This window comes from Thunnus thynnus, chromosome 6 (assembly GCF_963924715.1).
Source record: "Thunnus thynnus chromosome 6, fThuThy2.1, whole genome shotgun sequence".
In the NCBI taxonomy this organism is placed as follows: Eukaryota; Metazoa; Chordata; class Actinopteri; order Scombriformes; family Scombridae; genus Thunnus; species Thunnus thynnus.
Genome location: NC_089522.1, coordinates 16,257,002 through 16,279,588, shown reverse-complemented (window position 1 = coordinate 16,279,588; position 22,587 = coordinate 16,257,002). Strand labels below are relative to the sequence as shown.

Below are 22,587 nucleotides of genomic sequence, written 5' to 3'. Positions count from 1 at the left end.
ACAGGGGCCCCTCTCTATCTTTCTTTTCTTTTTTTTTCTCTCTTTTCTGTTTTTCTCCCTATTTTGTAGTCTGCTAGGAGTGAAGCTACAGTAGAGCAGTGGACTTCTGCATGCTTTTCCATTTTGATCCAGTGTGATCTCGCCCTTCGTTTTGTTTTGTTTCATGAACTTTGGGTATATTACATGTACGTATTATACTTTAACAGTATTTATTTGGCTCACATTCTTTTTTTTTTTTAAGTTACGTGTGCATGTGTGTGAGAGAGAGAGAGACAGAGTGAGTGTGCATGCATGTCTGTGTGCATGTGTATGCTTGTGTGCTTGTTTTCATTGATCATTTTTATTTTTAACTTTTCATTGCCGCAAACCTTTGTCTGTATCATGATTTTTTTTTATCATGCAAGCTTATTTTAGGGAAAGATGCTGCCCTCACTGATACTGCAAAAGTTAAAGTTCAATTCACAAATTCAACAGATTTCATGTTAAATCCCCCTTTTTTTTATCAGATGAACATAATTTATGCCTTTTCAGTTGAGTCTTAAAGCCAAATTCATTCACTTTAGAGTTTTTGTCTCATCTAGTGAGGCATATTTATATTAAAATAAACACAAAACACTGAACTATCTGTTTTTTTCTGAGCTCAATCTTCAATGAAGTTAGTTACAAACACTTGAAATGGTAACATCGCCTCCAAATTTGTTGCCCATTACTTAATAAATGGGAAATCTGCAAGTTTGTACCACATTTAGATAACTTATACAGTATTTGTGTTGGGTTACATTTTAAATGAATTTCTGACATGATTTTGTCCTCAAAGCTTTGCTTTTAGAGCAGCGCTTATCACAGATTCATGTACAGGTGTGTGATAGTTGGTTTGCTTTTACTTCTGCGTGTCTGCCATGGAAAAACAAAGAGAGCAAACCTGACACGCTGTCAAGAGGAACAAGCGTTTCCTAGATGAATTGTGTTGTTTGACACAACTGAAGAGTCTTTGTTACATCAACTCAAGGTTAAAAATGAAAGAGTGCATGAGGTGTGGTGGCTTCTTGCTGGTGTTTGCAAACACCTGGTGCCTTCTCTTTTCTACGCTGAGCTGGGTGGCTCTTTAGGAGTGAAATAGTTTCATTGGATAAGCCCCTCTCTGATATTTGGGAGAAGAGAGAAGGTCACCGTGAGGCGACTGAAATCTTTAGTGTGTTTGTACAGGGTGGTAAACGTACACCTTTATTTTTCATACAGTCTACATAAGAGAGAATGAACTTTGAAGTTGAAGCTCTACATTGGCCTGGTGTCCCCTCTCTCTTCCATCCCTCCTTCATTCACCCTACCTCCTCCCTTTGTTTACGTGGCAGCCATCTTGTTCTGCTCTAATGAGGGGACATCTAAAGCTGCTGGGATGGAGAGGGGGACGGGGCGCTGAGATAAGTTAGCATTTTGACATTTGCCAGAGCATTTATTGAACCAGACATGTAAGCTGATTCTCTCTTTCTGCTTCCTCTGCATAACCTTTTTCAGTGTGATTTCCCTGGCAGTGGTTGAGTAGAAATTTAAATTTTAGTGATATGTTGAAATTAGAATTTGTGTTCTAAAGGAAAAGCTTTGTGATGTACAGTGTAAAGTTTTCTTTTTTAAAAACATTTCATGATTGTTGAAACTGGATGGATAGGAAATATAATATGCTAGTTATGCAATGTCTCCTCTCTGGCTGATGGATTATGGAAGTGATGCCAATTATGTTATTCACCAATATGCTTTCATTCAATGGACAGCCTTTATGGTACAGGGCATACCTTCCCAATCAAATGCCATTGATTTATTATTTTTATATGTCAAAAAAATCCTAAAATTCTTATGTTTCCAATCTTTTTTTCTTGTCTGTTTTCTTTTAGACTGATTGTAGAAAATTATTGAATTTAAATAGATGGTTCCAAACAGAACAGACCTAAATTTAGACATAACAAAGAGGCAGCTCTGAGACAACAATTACCATACAGGCATATTCTTGTCTGAAAACTAAACCCAGTCACCATTTACATAAACATTTGCCAATCAGATGAGATCATTTCTGTGACACCACAGGGGCGGCAAAAGCTGCAATTCATTTTTTTTTTTCCATTTCATTCACTTGTTGCATATATATTCCAGTGTTTTAAAAGATGCCACAGAGAAAAAGGGAGACAACCAAATACTTGTAAATAAATTCGCAAAAAAACTATTTTTGATATTTTGAGAAAAACTGAGATTTTATTTGTCACCACAGATGAAAGATTATATTGATTGTAGCTTTGGGGTGATTTATCCAAAAGTTGATTCACAAGATACAAAAGGTTTTTAATCTAACATACCAGGTACATCTAACACACCTTTATACTATTACTGTATACACACAACATTGATAATGTGATGGTAGGTAGTGCAAAGCTTTTAAGGTTTGTGGGGAAGATTGCTTGATATACATTCAGACCAGTGAATAAAAGCTGCTAAAATCATTTAGAGCTCCCACGAAGCAAAGGCACATGCATCCCCAGCAGCATTATATAGTTTTACTGTTAACTGCAGCACTAATTACTTCTTTACTTTAGATTTTCATTTTATGTTGTACTATATCCCTTATATATATATCCCTATTTTAATCTTTAAAAAACACACAAGCCCAACAACAAAGAACAAGAACCTGACACATGAATGTGAATGTGTTAAAAAAAAAAGAGACTCCAAACAGCATGACATTCATTTTGCTACATTAATTAAAAATTAATGTAACAATTAAGGTTTGGGAAAATATTTTTGATCATTTATGTTCACCATTTCTATCACAGTTTTATCACTCAAATACTGAAAAAAACAACAAATAGCAATTTTTTTTGCATCAGGGCATCTAGACTCAAATACAGAATCAAAACCATGTAACATTTATGCTCAAAAAATAGGATTGGATGCATACAATATACATTTAACAGAAAACACCCATTGGAGTCTTTAATTGGACAGATACAATATCAGCATTTCCTCCCACCGTCATCATCACTATTAATATCATCTGCTGTATTATATGTGATGTGGTATAGTTTCACAGTCAACAGTTATGGAGAAGCTTCTTGTTCCTTTCTTGTTCCTAATCCTCACTATACCACAGAGCAGGTTAGGGTTACAAACACTGATTGGCCAATGACTAAATTATGAAGTATTTATCATGCACACTGTGCATTTCTGTGATAATGAGTGTACAACATACTATAACTGAGGCTTAGCCATGCTTTTTAATCACAAGGAAGAGTTATATACAACAGGGAAATACTCTTCAAATATTCTTGCCTCATCGTGACTAAAAAACATGCAACAAGCACAGAGAACAACATGCAATATGTTCCATAATCTCTAATATAATCTCTGCTAGCTGACTGACCACTGAGTGGCGATGTCATATTATCATTATGCTTTCATGAGCGTCTGCTGTCACACATGTTAAATTCTGTTAAGCTGTTGGATAAGCACTGTAATCTGTACAGCAATTTACTTTTTTTCCAAAATGCAGGGAGTGTAGTACAAACAGATGAACAAAGAAATTGACATCAACAAACCTACCACCAGGTGAGAGTGAAGAAAAGGTTTTAAAAAAGGTGCACAGCAAGTTGCAGATGACAGTACTTTTCGTTCTGGTTTTACTTGCAATGATTTCCTGCTTCCACGTAGCACCAGCTCATCGTGTTGAGTCCAAGAGAAATCACATTAGTCTCTGACAACTTTTTACTTACAAGTAGATGAGGCTGTAGATGGATGATGATGTAAGTGTAGGGAGAAAGTCTGCACAAACTGTAGCAATCTTTTCATATGAAGGTAAGACAGGCGAGTTTGTCTCCGGTATCTGTTCGATGTCTTCTTTACACTCTAAGAACAGCACTGATGGGAAATCCTCCTATTGCCCCAGATTCTTCAGAAGAGTGTCTAAAACTAGGTCCATATTGTCAGTTGTGCCCCTAGAAAACAGACATACAAATTTTAGGAACCAAATAATCGCCTCTAAACCCTGAGTAACACTATGTGTGGGAACCAAACAACATAGCAATGGATTTCATGCACAGGCATGAAGATATAAACTTACATGTCATGCGGGAAGACAACAGGAGAGTTTGGGTTGAAATCCACAGAAGGAGATGCTGAAGTTTCCATTTGGTCTTGAGTGATGGACTCTTGAGGGCTGAATGGTTGCTGGAACTGATGCCTGAGAGAAACAGTAGGAACAGGAGCGCCATCAACAAGCACTGTAGATTCAATAATGACCAGCAACAGTGCAAGATGCAGGCTTCTTACTAGGGGTGTGCCCGAATACAAATACGTTACTCAGCAAAGCACAAATAATGTTTGTTTTTTTGTTTTTTGAATATCTGTTTCATACAAATACTTTAAAAATTATCTGTTTTTGGGAAGAAAAAAAATCCCATGTGAAATACCAGTGCGCAGGTCGGTTACATCGCTATCTCAGTCTCTATCCTCTGCTTTGCTGTTATATGTATCAGCAGGTCTTCACGAGGGGAGTCACATCCACCTGCCACATGACACACATGTCCTAATTTGGACATCACTCCAGGAGTTGGGGGTGTTTGCCAGAGATAAAGCTGAGCTACTGACACAAGTGAAGTGCTCCCTAGGGACTCTCCATAACCTGCTGTTCACCTTCTCCTTTCCACAAAGTTAGGTTGTAAAAAAATAGGCAATAAATGAAAAAGTACAAAGCAAGAATTGCCTTTGAAGTTCTTCTCTACACGTTACATGCTGTGCTGTCTCTATGTTATGGGTGTATAAATAGGTAGAGGTCTGTCTGCAATGAGGCAATAAGAAAAGATTTAGCTCAGTAGTCAGTGCAGTTGTCTATAATCTGGGAGACTCCAGTTCAAGATCCGGTGTGGGGACCTCCTTCATAAGATAGTTTATTCCTGAACACTTATTGTAACACTTTAATTTTCTAAAATTAAAAGTATAATAAAAACAAAAACAGGATTTTTAAGCCTCTTTCTACTTTTATTCGAATACAAATACAAATAATTTGTCACATCCTGCCTGGACTTTCTGTTTGTTTTTTGGAGTCTTTGTGTTTTTGTTCTTTTGGTTCTCTCTGTTTTCCCTTGTGTGTTCCTCCTGTGTTCATGTGCTCCTCCTCTCATCTGCCCTGCTCCTAGTGTCTTCCCCAGTCTATCAGCTCCCAGTCTGCCCTTGTGTTGTGTCACCTGTTCCTTGTCTGATTAGTTCCTGTTTTATTTTGAAATGTTTTTTCCTTGTGTTTTGTTACCTTTACTTCCTGTGTTTTCCTGCCTCTGTTGATAACCTCATGTGTTCCACCTACGTCTTGTTTCATTCACCTGTGTTCAGTTTGAAATCAGACTCTGTGTATTTAAGTCTTGTTCTCAGTTCAGTTTTTGTCAAGTCGTCTGCGTTTATGGTCCATGTTCCTTGTTCCTGTGTCTCAGTGTCTCCTGTTCCTTTTGAATAATTCAATAAATAATTTCTGCATCTGACCCTGCCTACCTGGCGCCATCTGCGTTTGGGTCCACCTGCTCCACTCTTCATGACATAATTTTGCTGCCTCAACAAATACAAATACAAATACTGGGCTCTCTGCACATCCCTACTTCTTACAGCCACTGGATCAAAGTGGGGCTGCAGCTAGCAATTCTTTTCATTATCAATTAATCACAATATAACCAAAGTTCAAGTCAATAAAGCGAAAATGGAAATAGCACATGTTCATACTACCAACTATTGGAACACCTTTACAAAATGAACACTGACATATCGAATTGATTTGACTAATTTTGACAGCTGAAGCTTCATATTAGCTTCAGATAAACTTTTAAATACATTTTTGCACAGAAGGAGGCTTGTGAAGTTTGGATCTCTATCATATCATATCTCCAGTATGAATAGGAGGAATGATTATGGCAAGAAAAAAACATTTCAATGTTCATTTAGGCACCTGACCATTGTTTTAAGACATACTTGAAAAATTGTGAACCCTTCCTTAAAATGGACTTAACTCGAAGTGCATTGCATCACATGGTTTATTTGCTGTTGTGACTTTTGGTTTGGTGAGAACTGAGAAGTGATAGAAGACGATCTTATATGATAGTATGATGATGTTGCAAAAATATGAGGTAAGTACACATTACAACATGACCAAAGTCCAAGACAATTCAGTGAAAATGGTGATAACACACCACCAATGATCAAAACATAGCCTTTACCAAAGAAAGAATGAGATATTTAAATGAAAGAGTCTTAACCTCTTAAACACACCTTTGCAGGTCCATCATTACTAACAGTGTGCCTTCTGTTGTGCAGAGAAGCACTGTTCAAACCAGAACACTGTTTTTAATTCAGGTGTAGATTCCAACATTTTCTAGACACAAGTATTTCATACTGAATTACAGAGAAATGTGAATAAAATGCTGCCAAAATAATCCTGACTAGCTGTACGTCATTTGATGTAATAGGTGCATATAAATCAACTTGGATTATGCAAAAAAGTACAATCCAAAACAGGTCAGCAATGGCACACCATCAAAACAAATGCCTGTAGAGCTTCACAGATATTCAAATAAAATATATTCCTGTGGGCATCTGGAGGTCACAATAAATCAGCAGATGTTAACACTGTGTAAATGTTGCTGGTGATTGAGGGCTGGTTGCTAGTTTGTAAAGGACAGCACCAGGAAGTGAGTATGTATTATGAGAATAAAGTGAAAGAGAGCATGTGTAGAACAGAGACTTACATGGGGTAGGGAACAGCATTGTGAGGGCTTTCACCATGAGGTGCCATATTGGGAACAGGGAGTGCAGCTGATCCAGGGTCCCTGCAAACACAGACGCACACACAACATGTTACAAATGTTTTCTATTAAGATTAAATTGACTTAATTGACTTGAACATGACTTGATGTGCATCACATTACATGGTTTGTTTACTGTTGTGCTATTAAGCACAAATCTGAGTTGCTGAGACTTAGTAGAGGCTGATGTTATACGATAATGTTGCATGTAAAATATGAGCTACACAATATGATACATGACCAAAGTCAATGTCAGTTAAGTGAAAATGGAAGTGACACACATGTATCACCAACTATTGTAATGTAACATTTACAAAATGAACACTGAAATATTTAAATAGAGACTGAATCTCTTAAACACACCTTTGCAGGTCCATCATTGCAAACTGTGTTCCTACTGTTGTGCGGAGAAGAACTGTTTGAACCAGAACTTTGTTTTTAATTCAGGTGAAGATTCCAACATTTTTTAGACACCAAGTATTTCATACTGAATTACAGAGAAATGTGAATAAAGTAGTGCCAAAATGATCCTGAATAGGTATATGTCATTTGATGTAATGGGTGAAAAAAGTCAACTTGGATTTAAAAACAGTCCAAAAAAGGTCAGCAGTGTATGTTCCAATCGGGTGCTCAAAAAAAACAAATCAGTTGAAAAGTAGAAAAGCTGGCACACCATCAAAGCAACAACGCCTGTAGAGCTTCACATTTGGCTCTACAGGTGTTGTTTGCTTTGATGGTGTGCCACCTTTTTCCAATTTTCAACTGATTTGGATTTAAATATTTCAGTCAATACAAGTGGTACATAGCTTTAGTGAGACACTGGAACAACCATACAAAATAGATGGTTCTGTAAAACAACAGAAAAACTTCTTATTTAACTTGTAGGCTTTTATTTCAGTAGACTCTAGAGGTAGGACCTTGGCATTTCTACTTTTCTAAATAAAAGGATTTAAGTGCCTCTTATATTTTGTGCCTACATTTATTGCCTCATATTTTTCAAAAATGTTATGAATGATCTCCAGGATGCCCACAGACATCCTGGAGATCGATCCCACAGGCCCACATGCATCCTGGATTTCACAATAAATCAGCAGATTTAACATTGTGTAAATGTTGCTGGTGATTGAGGGCTGGTCACTAGCTGGAAAAGGACAGCACCAGGAAGTGAGTATGTGGTATGAGAATAAAGTGAAAGAGAGCATGTGTAGAACAGAGACTTACATGGGGTAGGGAACAGCATTGTGAGGGCTTTCAGCATGAGGTGCCATATTGGGAACAGGGAGTGCAGCTGGTCCAGAGTCCCTGCAAACACAGACACACACATGACATGTTACAAATGTTTTCTATTAATGTTAAATTGACTTAATTGACTTGAATATGACTTGATGTGTATTGCATTACGTGGTTTATTTATTGTTGTGCTATTAAGCACAAATTTGAGTTGCTGAGACTTAGTAGAGGCTGATGTTATATGATAATGTTGCATGTAAAATATGAGCTACACAATATGATACATGACCAAAGTCAATGTCAGTTAAGTGAAAATGGAAGTGACACACATGTATCACCAACTATTGTAATGTAACATTTACAAAATGAACACTGAAATATTTAAATAGAGACTGAATCTCTTAAACACACCTTTGCAGGTCCATCATTGCAAACTGTGTTCCTACTGTTGTGCGGAGAAGAACTGTTTGAACCAGAACTTTGTTTTTAATTCAGGTGAAGATTCCAACATTTTTTAGACACCAAGTATTCATACTGAATTACAGAGAAATGTGAATAAAATGCTGCCAAAATAATCCTGACTAGCTGTACGTCATTTGATGTAATAGGTGCAAATAAATCAACTTGGATTATGCAAAAAAGTACAATCCAAAACAGGTCAGCAATGGCACACCATCAAAACAAATGCCTGTAGAGCTTCACAGATATTCAAATAAAATATATTCTTGTGGGCATCTGGAGGTCACAATAAATCAGCAGATATTAACACTGTGTAAATGTTGCTGGTGATTGAGGGCTGGTTGCTAGTTTGTAAATGACAACACCAGGAAGTGAGTATGTGGTATGAGAATAAAGTGAAAGAGAGAGATGTGTAGAACAGAGACTTACATGGGGTAGGGAACAGCATTGTGAGGGCTTTCAGCATGAGGTGGTATATTGGAACCAGGGACTGCAGCTGAGCCAGAGTCCCTGCAAACACAGACGCACACACGACATGTTACAAATGCTTTCCATTTAAAACTGACTTAACCTGAAGTGCATCTCATGAAATGGTTTATTTGTGATAAATAGTTCCTTACATTCCCACTTTAGTATGGAGCGATACAGGGATGTAGCCCCCGCTGGGCGGATGTTGAGGCTCTGTGTCAAACAACAGCACAAATATAAGAAGAACTGTGTTAGTCGTCTGTTCTCAGTTGAACTTAAGAATAAAAAGCTGACTCTGTGCATGTAAACCATTACCTGTGTAATACTTGTGGAAAGCCTTATGTTTAGGATATTCAGGATACAGAAACGTTATGTGGTTTATGTCTTGGATGCGGTCACCAAGGCTACGGATCTCAAGATCTCTCTTAGTAAAGGGCTGGATGTTCTGGATTTTTTGTCCCCCATCTATAAAAAAAAAAGTTTGTAAATGTGCAAGAGAGAGAGAGAGAGAGAGAGAAGTAAGAGAGTGGGAATAACTATGTGTTGCTTAATATTAATTTATTTAACCACCCACTGTTCTGCTTGTGGGTCACTAACACAATGTGGAACTTTCACCGACTGCTAATAATATGAAAAGTTATGTGAAATGTAATAAATCCGTGAAAATTGATGTCAAACAATACAAAATAGTGAATTTGTTTTCATTTAGGATTTACATGACATGACAGAATGTGGGAGTGTGTCAAATGGTTAAATAACAATTATCAAAACAAAGTTACAAACTGCTTCACATAAAAATAACATTAATAAAAGATATACTGTGTGATTGTCCTCTTCACCATGTCAGCACCGGATTTACTGGGTGTACCTTTGCAGCATAGTCCAAATGAGAAACAGGAGAATTTTAAGTAAAAAATTAAACTAAACACACTCAGACTCAAATACTTACTCTCAGTAGCGGACACATAAGCAATTGTGATGCCTCCGATCTCAGAGTCACTAAAGCGAAGCAAGAATGTCCCGTTGGGCCTGTCTTTGAGAATCAGGTGTAGATGCTGCTTCCCAATGAAACCGAATATCAGCCTAGTGGAGCAAAACATTGCAGACAATTGTCATTATTAACAAGTTGTAGTAGGTTGCTAATATTCACTATTGAAAGAGCAGAAGAGTCTCCACACCCGTCGCTCCAGTAGGTCTTCAGGTGCTTCTTGGTCAGGTCCATTACTCCCTCAAACCACTGCCAGAAAGTGAACGGTCGACCTGGGAGAACCTCCTGTAAGATTAAATAAGCAGTGTGAGATCTGTGTGTGTATGTCGGTGTATGTGTGAGGATATGCATATGTGTGTACCTTATTAAACTGAGCCCAGGAAACCATCATGTTGCTGAAGTCGTCAGCAAAGTCGGGCTTATCAAAGATTTTCTGGGCCAAGAAGTGCTGGTTGTATTGATCCAGGTTGTGCTGCGTCTGAACCTCGGAGGTGAATTTACTGTTGAGAGTGCTGCACATCAGCTTCCACGGCACACGCTCCGGCACCACGAATGGCACTCTGTCCTGATGACAAGAACAAAGAGGCTGACATGGCGAGAACACTGATATGCAGTTATAATGGTGTTGGTGGGAGAGAAAAAGAAACTTAAACTGAGAAAAAGAAGAAAAATACAGATACATAATCATCAAAAGGTTTATTGTATAGATTGTTAAAAGTTCACTTGTTTCATCATTCAATTCATTTCTTCTACTTCCAGTCAACACTTACAGTTTGGACAAATGGACTTGGTTTGATTGACAGAGCAAAAAGAGCAACAAACAACAAACCCGTCTGTGCCCACAGCACCTTAGTGCACATTACTCTAAGCCAATCGCTCATTTCCAAGTCAATATAGTTCACTAGTGGAGCTGCATACAATATTTCGTCTGATGAAATATTTCATCTGGTACTGAATAGGTTTTCTGCAACCTTGGATTTCCAGCAGAGGATAATATTTTATTGGCGTTTGGGATGTAAACGTGACTGCCATCTTGCACACAGCCCATTCACATTGTGATTATCCTCCTGTAATATTGCCTTTATGGAAACCTTAGTAGGTCTTCTCCACAGCAGGTATTTTGCTCATCAAGTGTCCCAGTAGGCCATGACAGTGTGACAGTGAGCCAGCATGCACAATACCAGTCAGATATTTTTGGACAGCCAATTACAACTGCATTATCTGACTGCAATATTTGGGATCTCAGGCAAAGAGTAGCTACATTACTAGCTAGGTAGGCTAGCTTTATTGAACTGGAAAAGCCCACAACCCGCTACTCACACTCTGTAGTTGAGGGAAGTGATGTAGTAGCACCTTAAAGGGGACATATCATGCACATTTCCAGGTCTATATTTTTATTCTGGAATATGTTTGCATGATTTACAGATAAAAAAAACTAAAAAAAAACAACTCTTAAAGCCTCCCTCCTGATGAACCCACTCTGTTCTGATTGGTCAGCTTCTGGAGGCTGCCCCTTGGCCAATTTCTGGCGGCTCTGGAGGCTACAAAAACAAACTGTAGTATTCAGATTTCACTTCTTTTTCTAATTTTTTTTACACAAAAGGTCAACTTCACAAATACATCCATATATGTTCGAGCCAAAAGGTCGAGTCCAAGATGCACAAGTGTACAACCCAAACAACAAATGGATTAACCTTAGCAACAAAGACTACAGAACAGACAGCCATTTGTGGGCATGCAGAAACAATCTGATGTCATCACAAGGAGGAAGTAAAAATAACATTGTAGGCGAAGAGTTCAGAGCAGCCTGGGCTTTTGACTTGACTTTCATGAGCATTTTTACATACATTCACCTCATGTTTTGGAACTTTGACTGTGTTTAACTTAGACATCTGACATCATAATAGTATATAAATGACAGAAAATCACAAAAATCATATATCTCCTTTAAATTAGAGAGGCTCATGTATGTGCTTCATGGCTCTCCTAAAAAAAATCAAGAAAATATGACATGTTTTTCAGAAGTATGCCATCCCTGTGCTCTTTACTTTGAAATAGATCTTTATCGTTATCTTTAAACACATCACAGTGTAATGCTTACAGTATGTTAATCTCTGAAGCAACTATGCCCACTTTGTTTTTTTGATAGGCTTTCAGTCGATATTGGTATGTTTAGGGGAATATCTAAATGTATTCATCTCAGTTCACTAGAAAGCATATTCCTCACAACAGTTGAAGGTGCTTTGTGACCACAGCCCACACAGAGTGGATAGATTCCACTTAATAGCTGTGTTTACTGTGGTTTTTCACGGAAAATGAAACAGGAAAAGCAAAGTGAAAGAATAATTTGACACTTACTGGTTCTGAAAAAGCACAATCCCATATGATGGTGGCCAGAGCATTGTTGTCTTGGCTGCCGTGGACAATGACGACTACCGGCAGTGAGATCATCTGCAATGACATAATTCAAATTTTGACATTACATCTGTTCTCACCAATTTGAAGGCCTAATGAAAATAATAAAAATAAAATTTTAAAATCTCCCTCCACTCAAAAATGTGTTTCGCTTATTGTTCCTTCACTGTTTGAGCTTCACTGTCAATAATGATGTATGTGTAGAGTTTGATACTAGAAAGCTGTTTTCACGTTCATCTGCTGAAATGAAAAGTTTCTCTGTGCTCACTGAAAATCAGATTTTAAGAGGCGGGCCTATAAGCATGATTTGTGACATCACAACTAGTTTGGAAACTAATAGTGGTCCAGTATGCAACTTAAACAAATATGATGTCGAAATTTGAAGTCTGTAGTTCATAAACACTGAGAACGAACTTTTCACTGACGTACGACACATCATGCAGTCCAGCAGTTAAACTTTTGAAATAAAAGATATTTGCATATTCATAGATTATGGATTTTTCATAAGATAGAAGAAGAGTATTCTTAAAATGTGTCTGGAGGGGATCTTTATTGTTTTACAGTTAAAAATCAAATCTATATGACCACATAGTTTTCAGCCCTACTGTAAAGCCACTTTCACACATGCACTGCAACCCTGAAATCTTCCAGAACACAAATATCCAAATCAGCCCGACCGGACATTAAATGGACTTTACCCTGCCAGCTCCCTAGTACACAGTGTGTGTAATGTCCGATTGAGTCCAGCAGCTCATTCTCTGGTGAATTCACAGCAAGCAAGTGGACATGTTGACAGAGTGATTACTTTTTGCATCATGTCCTGCCTCCTGCACGCTCTACCATGCATTGACCCTCACCTAAACAAAGGGGAGTACTTCCACTAGGTGAGAATGAGTCACACGAACAATTTCCTGCCGTGTGCTAAAATGTCAAGACCTGATTGTGTAGACATTATAATACAGCAGAAGTACATGCTCACAAATAATGTGATACAGAAAACAAAACATCCTAATCCAATGACAGGTTAATGCTAAAATCATTAGATTTCATTAGCCGACAGGATGTAATGAACTCTACATGTAGACAGAACAATGGAAAGGCCAAACCTGTATCCTGTAGGGAGTGTCACAGCCTGTGATGCTAATCTCCGTTGAGAACAGGAGGGCAAATTTCTCTTCTGTCACAGACTCTGATCCCTTTCTGTCTGCTCTCTTGATTTTCTTGATGGACTGTGAAAAAGAAAGTAAGAATTTGTTAAAAACACTAAAACGATAATCAAATCTACATTAGGCTAGGGAAATCAAGACTAGCACATACCATATTCCTGAAGGTGGCACATGTGCTCTTGCTGGCTGTGTTGTGTTCTAGGATTGCTGTATTGTTGATCAGTTCCCCGACGTTATCACTGCAATTAACATAACAGAGAGTTTCCATGTCATGTGTTTTTCATTCATATACCTTCGCAAACTGTATCCTTGATGGAATCCAATTTAAAGTCTTAATCTTTATTGTTTTTGTTTGATTTTATTCATTTATTTGTCACACACCATAAGACCCAGCCAATTAGGGCTTACAAGGCTGTAAACAACAACAACCTCAACGGCCATACTTGATGTAGTTTCACAAATCCACAAATACGTTGCAAAAGATCCACTTTAAATAACAGAAATGTAATTAAGGATACAAGTTTTTTCTATAAATCTTGCCAAACAACCTCCTCTGTAAAAATCCACTTCAACATTTGATCTTTGGACAACCAAAACAAACCAGGATACTTTATATTTAAATAGCATATCCTTAGGTTACTGTACATTGATCAATATACTAAAAAATAATTATAGATGAGGATAATTTGCTAGTTAATAAGCTTGCTTTGACTGAAGAGTACTTACCAACTTTAATGACCAAAACAAATGTATATCTTAAAGCTTTTTTGTTATTCCTCTGACCACTGGGTTGGAATAAATTGTGAGTAAATAGTTTTGGGGAACAAATATCAGCAAATTAAGGTCCAGTTTCAAATTTAACCCTCCTCCTTTCTGACAGTGTGCAGTCTGTGTTTCCTACAAAGCTCCTGTGTTTATAACTCACCTGGGTACACTGCCCAGGCTCCTGGCCTGCAGCTCAGTGATGATTTGCGCCTTCAGCAGCACAGGCTTCCCGGGAGCCACTTTCTCCCCCAGCAGATATCTCACAGTAGTGGAGAACTTTGACTGAGTCTTAATGACCTGAGGGGGCTGCTTGTCCACTACAAGAGAGCTGAAGTAGACATCATTGATATGAGAGAGGAAAAATGCTTTAAAGGATGTATGAGAGTAAGTCTTTTATGTTGCTTTTTGTGACTGAAGGAGAGGGGGGAAGTCTACTTTCATTCACAGTTTTTCAACTTAAAAAGAAATATCATAGGAAACAATGTGACTCTGAACAACCTTTGAATCAGAACTTGCAAAAGTTGCCCAAGCCTTTCCTGGAGCTCTGGGATTGGTTCCCCTATCAGCATCAGCTCCTGTCTCAGCTTCCCGTTCACCCCGAGCAGCTGCTCACACCTATAAAATATATGAAGACAATCAGAAACATGAGAAAACACAATGAAGTCAATAAAGAATTTTTTTTTTACCAAAGATTGTGAATGAATTATTCCTAACCTACCAACCTACGTAACCCTAACCCATTAAAACTGGAGAACGTTGGCTGGAAGTCTAAGTCAGTCTGTTATGATGTAGTACGAAATTATTAGTTAATTAATTAACTTGTCGATTTTGATTTGATCACTCATCATTTCAGCATCTGATATTTGACTATTTGCTTCTTTTCTCTATTCTGTATCATCATAAATTGAGCAGATTTAGGTTTTGGTTCATACGGCAATTTATAGATGTCACTCTGGGCAAATTGTATAATTTTCTGACATTTAATCGATTAAACAATTTAGCGATTAATTGAAAACAAATCAACGGATTAATCAATAAAGAAAATAATCATTAGTTGCAACCCTTTTATGATGTAATCAATCTTAAAATGTGAACTTCAAAGCATCCAGCAGCTAATGATTGGGAAATAATTGTGTATTATTATGGATTTACCCTTTAAAAGGAGATTCATAAAAAACAAAGCTATAGCACAGTACTCACAGATAAGCATATAAGTGTCGAAGCTTGTCTTGTTTGAGTGTAATGTAATGTTTACTTGGATAGGACAAAGGAATTCAACACATAGGGGAACGGGCTGAATGTAGTGCTCCTCACCAGGTCTGCAGGAGATTGAGGTTGTCGTCAAAGGGATGTCCAATGGTGGCTTTGTGCTGCTCCCACCTCCACACCTTCAGCCTGTTGATGAGTCGGGTCTGACACTGGTCCAGACAGTCCACACACTCCTTCAGCAACTGGAATCGCTTCTACAACAATCAACATCCAAACACATTACACTCACACAAGGGAAAACACATGGATGTACATGCGAATATTACATACATGTAGTTCATGACACAGAGAGCCTCACGTAACCTTCATGGAATTACAAGTTGTTTCAACAATACGACGCATGATTTATCTATCAATTATTTTTCCAAATGAACAAGGACTTTTATAAATGTATAAAATGCACCCGTTCATCATGGGTTCATCTTCCAATTGTTTATTTTGCATGGACAACATTTAAAAAGCACATTTTATATTCATATTAGAATGATATCAGATTAAATGAAGATAGATTGCTATTAGAGAAAAGCTGCTTATACTGAAGTAAGCAGAACCTACAATAATTAAATGAAATACCATTTTGCAATGGCTCTAAAAACTGCTGTTTTTTGTCTACAGTGTTTTGATCATGTTCATCTTTAATTAATGATAGCAGTGCTTGTACTGGCAGTATAAGCGTGCTCACCGTGGCCATGGCTTTCACTTTGTACTCAAGCTGCTGGATGTGGTTCTGGAGTTTCTGGATTTCTGCAGTGGTGGGATCCAGACCGTTCTGCTGGATTGTCCCTGTGCAAACAACAAATGACATCACGTGTTCAGTCCATCCTGCACCTCAGAATATAAAACACTGAGGCAGCCATTACCACCATAATTACTGTTTTTGCCACTCTGTCAGCTGCTGTATTTACTTAAAAATATAAAATCTGCTCTGTCTGCTGCAGGTGGATAAACAAACAACCACAGACAAATTAAATTATAGAAGGCACTATATTGTAGTTGTAAGACGATATAAGTATTTATGTATTTGTCCACATCTATAACTCCTCCTGTGGGCAGCCATAAATGGAGGCTGGTGTAAAAACAGTTGTAGTTATAATTGTTGACAAATACTGTTCATTAATAAACACTTAAAAATGTTCTTATTTCTGCTTTTAACTACATTATAGTGTGTTATAAACCTTTTATTAAATGTTTATATACCGCTTATAATAACAGTCTGAAATGCAAAGATAAATTTTCTCTGTTAATCTATATATATATAGATATATCTTTTCTTCCATTTTTTCAAATTGAAGGACACTGTTTGTACATATATAGCATGTGGGAGGAGCAGGGGATTTCCGAAAAGTCACGCTTACATTTTGGAAGAATCAGCGGCTTTTGGCTATTGAGGAAACTAGATCAAGGTTCACACTATGCAAACCAGACATGATGCCTTTGTTATCACATCTGTTTTCACCCCAACACTAATGATTCACAGATCTGTTGACTGATCTAAACAACTTGATACTCTCTACACAACTGTCTCTCTCACATTTAAACCTGAGTGTGACTATACTTCCTGCAACTGGTATAAAAAGAAATTGAAATAAGTCATAAAATATATAAACTGAAATAAAGATTAGAAAACAAAACTGAAAATGAAATAAAACCATTAATTACTATAGAAAGTTATATTTATTTTTATGAAGAGGAAGTACAATACTTCAAACTTCAGTCTCTGTGGTAAGTACTTGAGCCCCACTTGTGTCACTAGAGTGAACTGACACTACAGTAGGTATAGGAACATGAAACAAGGCAAACTTGAAGAAATTCTGTGTGTGTGTGTGTGGTTCTCACCTATAGACTCGTAGTTCTGTCTCTCCCAGTTGAGCTCCTCTTGCAACTGGTGCATCGTTTGCCGGACCTCCTGGACCTCCAGCACCTTGAAAACCAGGTTGTCCACATCCTGCATGTTGGAGAACGAGGACTCTCTGTACTGTGGGTACTGTGGAGGGCTGATTACTGTGGGGTGCTGTAGACATGGAAAAGTGCTTAGTATCAGTATTGGCATCAGAACTATTGAACACATTACTTGTTTACCACTATTCAAGTACATTAAAAGTAGAAATAATGTAGAAAACAAACTTTCTCCCTGAGAAATCAAACAGAATAAATGTACACCCTCAAGTTACACACTGATTAAAAAAGACAGAATAAGTAATTATCTATATTATTTGTTACTTCCAAAGTGAAGCGCTGACCAAAATGGCAAATGGCCTTAAAGTAGATACAGTATTTACTTAAAACTAAAGTTATTAAACTTAAATTGATAGTTTTGCAACTAACTGCAAATTGTGTAAATCTTATTGCTGACCATTTTCTGAGGCCCAGGTTTTCAGGAAGCTACTAATTTCACTGAAGAATGGAAATCAAATTTCTGAGACCTAAAACTTGCCTTATATACTGTAGGCAATTCATCACAGTAGTCAGCTGTAAAAAAAGCTATCCAGTTCATATAGCTTGTAGTATTATTATTATTATTAAAGCACTAGTGTCCAGTTTTGCTCCTTTGCCTAATCATCATTCACTGCAACATTATCAGACAGCTTATCAGGGTGAGGCCTGTATTTAAACTAAACTGTATTTGTTCAAAAAAGATCTTACAGCTCTGAGCAGGGTCCTCTCCTTCCTGAGCATGTCCCTGACCATCACTCCAAACTGAAGAGGCTGCTGCTGAAAACTGGTCTGTAAAACAAGCACATGTCTTATTAGTTCATCAAATCTACACATAATAGTGTAATCCATAATAGCACAGTGTTGCTACTAGTAGGCCTATACAGTGTTTTATTCATATGATTTCATAGACAATACATTTCTAATGGCAAATTGCCTGCCTTTATGTTGTAGCAGGTTGGCACAAACATATTTAAGGAAGCTGATGTGGTTATCATGAAACAGAAAGGGCGCAATTATACACTCATCATATGTAGGTACAGGGCGTCTTAAAGACAATACCAACACATACAGCAAAGCCGTCCAAAGTTCTCATGACATAACTTTTTCTTCAGTATCTTGTGGTCATGAAATGTATGTAAAGTACGTGTATGTAAGTTACAGCGCAACAGACACCTTAAATCTATCATATTGTCCTACATGTGAAAACACCATCTTCCTGTCTTTGGTTTTTTTCTGTGGTTGCAGTCAGTGGGAAACTCAAGCTTATTGCATCTACTGGCAGCTGCTTGGCATTTTACATGACAGCGTGAAGAAGTTGCATTCAACTGCACTCAACCTCAACTGCAAAAACAGCATGTAGAGTGGCAGTCCCTTAGTGAAACCTGTCAGGGATCCAGTGAGTAACCCAAATCCGGTTCTGGGAGCTACTGAGTGATCCGATCCCCCTACCATGCTTCTGCTGATCTGCAACAGCTTCATCTTCTCCACCACATTGGCGTTCTCCTGAGCCATCGACTGCAGCATGTTGATGATCTGGTCCAACAGAGCCTTAGCCTGGCCCTCCTGCTCCACCTTTTCCAGTACAAAGTCCTCCCTGTGAGCATACACACACACACACACACACACACACACACACGCACACACACATACAAGCACATGCATATACAGTATGTGCATATGAACACACACACACACACACACATGCGGACAGACACACACAATATGCAATGTGATCTCAAACTATGGCAAGCACATACTGTACATGCAAGCATGGCTCTGTAACTGTCTATATGTACATGTATGTATATATCTATGTATACTAAGTTGTGTACGTGCACATGAGTGTGTATCTTACCATCTTTGTTTCTCAATCCACTCAGCTAAAAAATGTCTGACTTCTATGGGGAAGGAATTTGAGGGGTAGAGGTCATTGACTGTCGGTCCAGGCAGGTACTGTATCAGCTGGGTCATGTGCATCCACTGGGCCATGATCGAGCAGGGCTACAGAAGTCAGAGTGAAATGACATTATGTTTAACTAATCAATGTGACCACATTTTTAAATTACAGTGGAACTAAACTGGAGATGTTGCATTAAATGATGAAGCTAGCTTTATTTTATATGTCTCTTGTTATCAACAAACACCAAAAATGCATTACTGCTCTGTCTATACTTTCCCATTTCCCTACCCTGTCTGTAGCTCTCAGCCCACAAGGACATTCATTCCTACCCAGAAAATGAATGTGGAAGTAAATCTTAAAAAAAACAGCTCACAAATCCATAGTTTCATTTTCAACTTCTCCAGTCCAACTGTCACACCTGCCGCCAAACAGCGTTCACTCCCACAGAACTTTCTTTTACATGCTAATAAAGGATGTCAGGATGGTTTTTAGGGAATGTTGTATAAAATAATGAGCAAGCCAAGTACAAAATTTCCATTTAATGGCATGGTATAGCCATAAAAAACATGTAGTCCTGGGTTTGAATACTTCATCCAACATAATCGAAGTTGGTCTGGGATTACAGAAGAGACAGTAGCAAATTAGATGCTTAAATCCACAGAAGAACTGTGGCAACATCTCCAAGATTCTTGGAACAACTGACCTGCCAAATACTTTGAATCTTGACTGCTGCTGTTTTAAAAGCGTGCTCACACCAAATATTGATTTGATTTAGGTTTCTTCTGTTTACTGCCTAAAACTTTTGCACAGTACTGTAGCTTCAGTACAGAGCTAGAACAATCTGACATAGTGTGTATGATACAGACAGAGAAGACAGAGTGGTATAAGGTAATTATTCCAAGGGGAAATGAAAAGAAATTGGATGTCAACGAGTTAAAACAGGCTAAGCAGGTTCATAAAACAGCTGGGCATTGTGATTTTTTAGTAAACATTTCTCAAACATGAGTAAATCGTGCATTTGTTGGGGCCTAGTTTCAGCCGATGATTAATACACACTTGGTGCACTAGTGAGTATTTATGGTGCCAAGACAATGTATGTAGGTGTGACTCAAAATAAACTACAATGCCCATGTTCACTGCAATAAAGGGACATGATACTCAACAGTGTAGTTCATTGATTTGTTGATAGTAGGATTAATTAATTGTTGGTTTTGGTCTTTTCACAGGATTTGTTTACAATAAGACACATATTGCCAGCCTTTTGCTTCAGCTAAACAAGTGTATTTGTTCTAAAATGTCACAATAATTATCAGGGGGAAAGTTGTATTTCGCAAGCAGTATTTGTTGAATGTCAGTAAAGCAAAATATCTTTCCCATGAGAGACTTGACCATTTAAAATAGTAGCAAATACACAAATGGAAAGGTCAAAGATCAAACAAACTTCTGGAAAACACGTACACAACTGCTGTGGAGAGACAGACATAGATGGAAACAAGCAAGCATATCCTGTGAGCTTTATCAGCTTCCCACATGTGGGGAAAACCATATAAAGTAGAAACTAAAACACCTCTGTTTTAAGACTTGTCTTTACCAGTGATAAATGTGAAGGTCAAATCATTAATCCCTCCACTTCTGAATGAGTAAAATATACCACCAGTTACTCTCACTTATGTTGACATTAACTGTATCTGAAAGCTTGTATATCTCTCTGCAGGCTGACTGTTGGAAATGGTTCCTCTTTCATTTTTAATCCAAGCTGGTGTTGACTTTAAATGACAGTGATACATTATAAAGTCTCTTCAATTTCCCCACAAGACTTTTGAAAGAGAAGTAATTCAGTACATTAAAAAAATCCTTGTTATGAGTCATGATACAGATCTAGTATGCAGCATTGAGAAACTTTTTACAACTGTTGTGTCACACTGAAGAAATGGGATGTTGTCTAATACCTTCTAGATAGAGCCCAGCCAATTCATTGTTCAGCTGATATTATTGGCCAATACTGGCCTATAACTGATGTATTGGTATCAGCCTATATGTTGTCCGATATGCACCGATATATATATATATATATATGTATAATCTACCGTTATATCAATCATTTTTTGTACTCCCAAATATCGGTATTGGCATCGGCCCCAAATATCCAGTATCGGTCGTGCCCTACAACAACCAGTGTGTGAGTCATCTAATTTGAAGGTTCTCACTTAGCTATCATAAATACTTTAGGGCCTTATGTTATCCGTTAATTACTTCCAGATTCTGTTTTATTTTGTCCCCAAATCTGTGTTTTGCGATTTAACCAGAAAGAGTGTCTCATTATGTGGTGGAATAACATTTCAACAATTCAGTAAGAAAATATTCCAAATTGAATCATACACTGAATGAAATGAATATGTAGCGATGACTTTGTAATGATGCAACAATCAAAGAAAATGCTTCAATACACAGTACACTGGGTGAAACAGATATGTAAACGCTATGGGCTGAAGTTATCCTTCTCATTTTTGTGAGTGATTGTACTGTGCTACATAAAAAACAATAATCATGAAATAACATTGGTAAAACATGATGTAAACAGTGATTAACTCACCCTCCCAAAGTCAGCTGTAGGGACGGGTATCGTTAGGATTTCATCTTTATCTTATCCATACCCTTATCGGCCCAGTTCTTACTCTTGCTGGTTCTTTTTCATCACTAAAAAATTTTTTTTTTTTTAATCATTATATTAATAAAATAATATTAGGATTAGAATTGATTTATATTTTAAATAATAATATATTGTTTCTACGGCAGCAACAGTAAAGTTTAAAATAGCAAAGTCATTATGTAAACTCAATAATATCTCACTGGAAACAAATCTAAAATGTCAATAAAATAAATAATATTCCTGACATCCAAATACTGAGTGAAGTTTAGAAAGAATGAAGAACACAGACATCAGTCAGTCCTCCTGTTCTCTGTCTTCCCTCTGCTGCTGGTTGAGAGGAGGGGCTGCCATCTCAGCCGGTGCCTAAGTCTATAAGAATTTGCCACATTTTAAGATTTGTGGGAAACTAAGCTAAACTTTTTAGACTACATACAGGCAGCTTTAGTTTTAGCTTGTTCATAACAATTCGCTACAGACAAAGCAGTGAAAAATATTGCTTTTCTACATGTTTGTGCTTG

General features: G+C 37.6%; 1 protein-coding gene across 3 annotated transcripts in view; it reads right to left on the bottom strand.

The window, feature by feature from the left end:
• Positions 1 to 136: 136 nt before the first annotated feature.
• The window catches only part of stat6 (signal transducer and activator of transcription 6, interleukin-4 induced), a 35,946-nt gene continuing 13,495 nt past the window's right edge, over positions 137 to 22,587 (bottom strand). Inside the window, exons 2-22 of one of the 3 annotated variants that reach the window (XM_067592114.1) lie at positions 19,375 to 19,520; positions 18,969 to 19,113; positions 18,228 to 18,308; positions 17,421 to 17,595; positions 16,267 to 16,367; positions 15,630 to 15,778; positions 14,814 to 14,930; positions 14,476 to 14,643; positions 13,702 to 13,789; positions 13,491 to 13,613; positions 12,328 to 12,420; positions 10,331 to 10,534; positions 10,160 to 10,254; positions 9,931 to 10,064; positions 9,297 to 9,446; positions 9,134 to 9,194; positions 8,943 to 9,023; positions 8,046 to 8,126; positions 6,768 to 6,848; positions 4,103 to 4,222; positions 137 to 3,977 (exon numbers count right to left, since the gene is read on the bottom strand). In XM_067592114.1, coding sequence (XP_067448215.1) covers positions 3,917 to 3,977; positions 4,103 to 4,222; positions 6,768 to 6,848; positions 8,046 to 8,126; positions 8,943 to 9,023; positions 9,134 to 9,194; positions 9,297 to 9,446; positions 9,931 to 10,064; positions 10,160 to 10,254; positions 10,331 to 10,534; positions 12,328 to 12,420; positions 13,491 to 13,613; positions 13,702 to 13,789; positions 14,476 to 14,643; positions 14,814 to 14,930; positions 15,630 to 15,778; positions 16,267 to 16,367; positions 17,421 to 17,595; positions 18,228 to 18,308; positions 18,969 to 19,113; positions 19,375 to 19,508 — 2,442 coding nt within the window. In that variant the 5' untranslated portion in view covers positions 19,509 to 19,520 and the 3' untranslated portion in view covers positions 137 to 3,916. The remainder of the gene's footprint in view (positions 3,978 to 4,102; positions 4,223 to 6,767; positions 6,849 to 8,045; positions 8,127 to 8,942; positions 9,024 to 9,133; positions 9,195 to 9,296; positions 9,447 to 9,930; positions 10,065 to 10,159; positions 10,255 to 10,330; positions 10,535 to 12,327; positions 12,421 to 13,490; positions 13,614 to 13,701; positions 13,790 to 14,475; positions 14,644 to 14,813; positions 14,931 to 15,629; positions 15,779 to 16,266; positions 16,368 to 17,420; positions 17,596 to 18,227; positions 18,309 to 18,968; positions 19,114 to 19,374; positions 19,521 to 22,587) is intronic. The other 2 variants (XM_067592116.1, XM_067592115.1) reach the window with 2 other exon arrangements.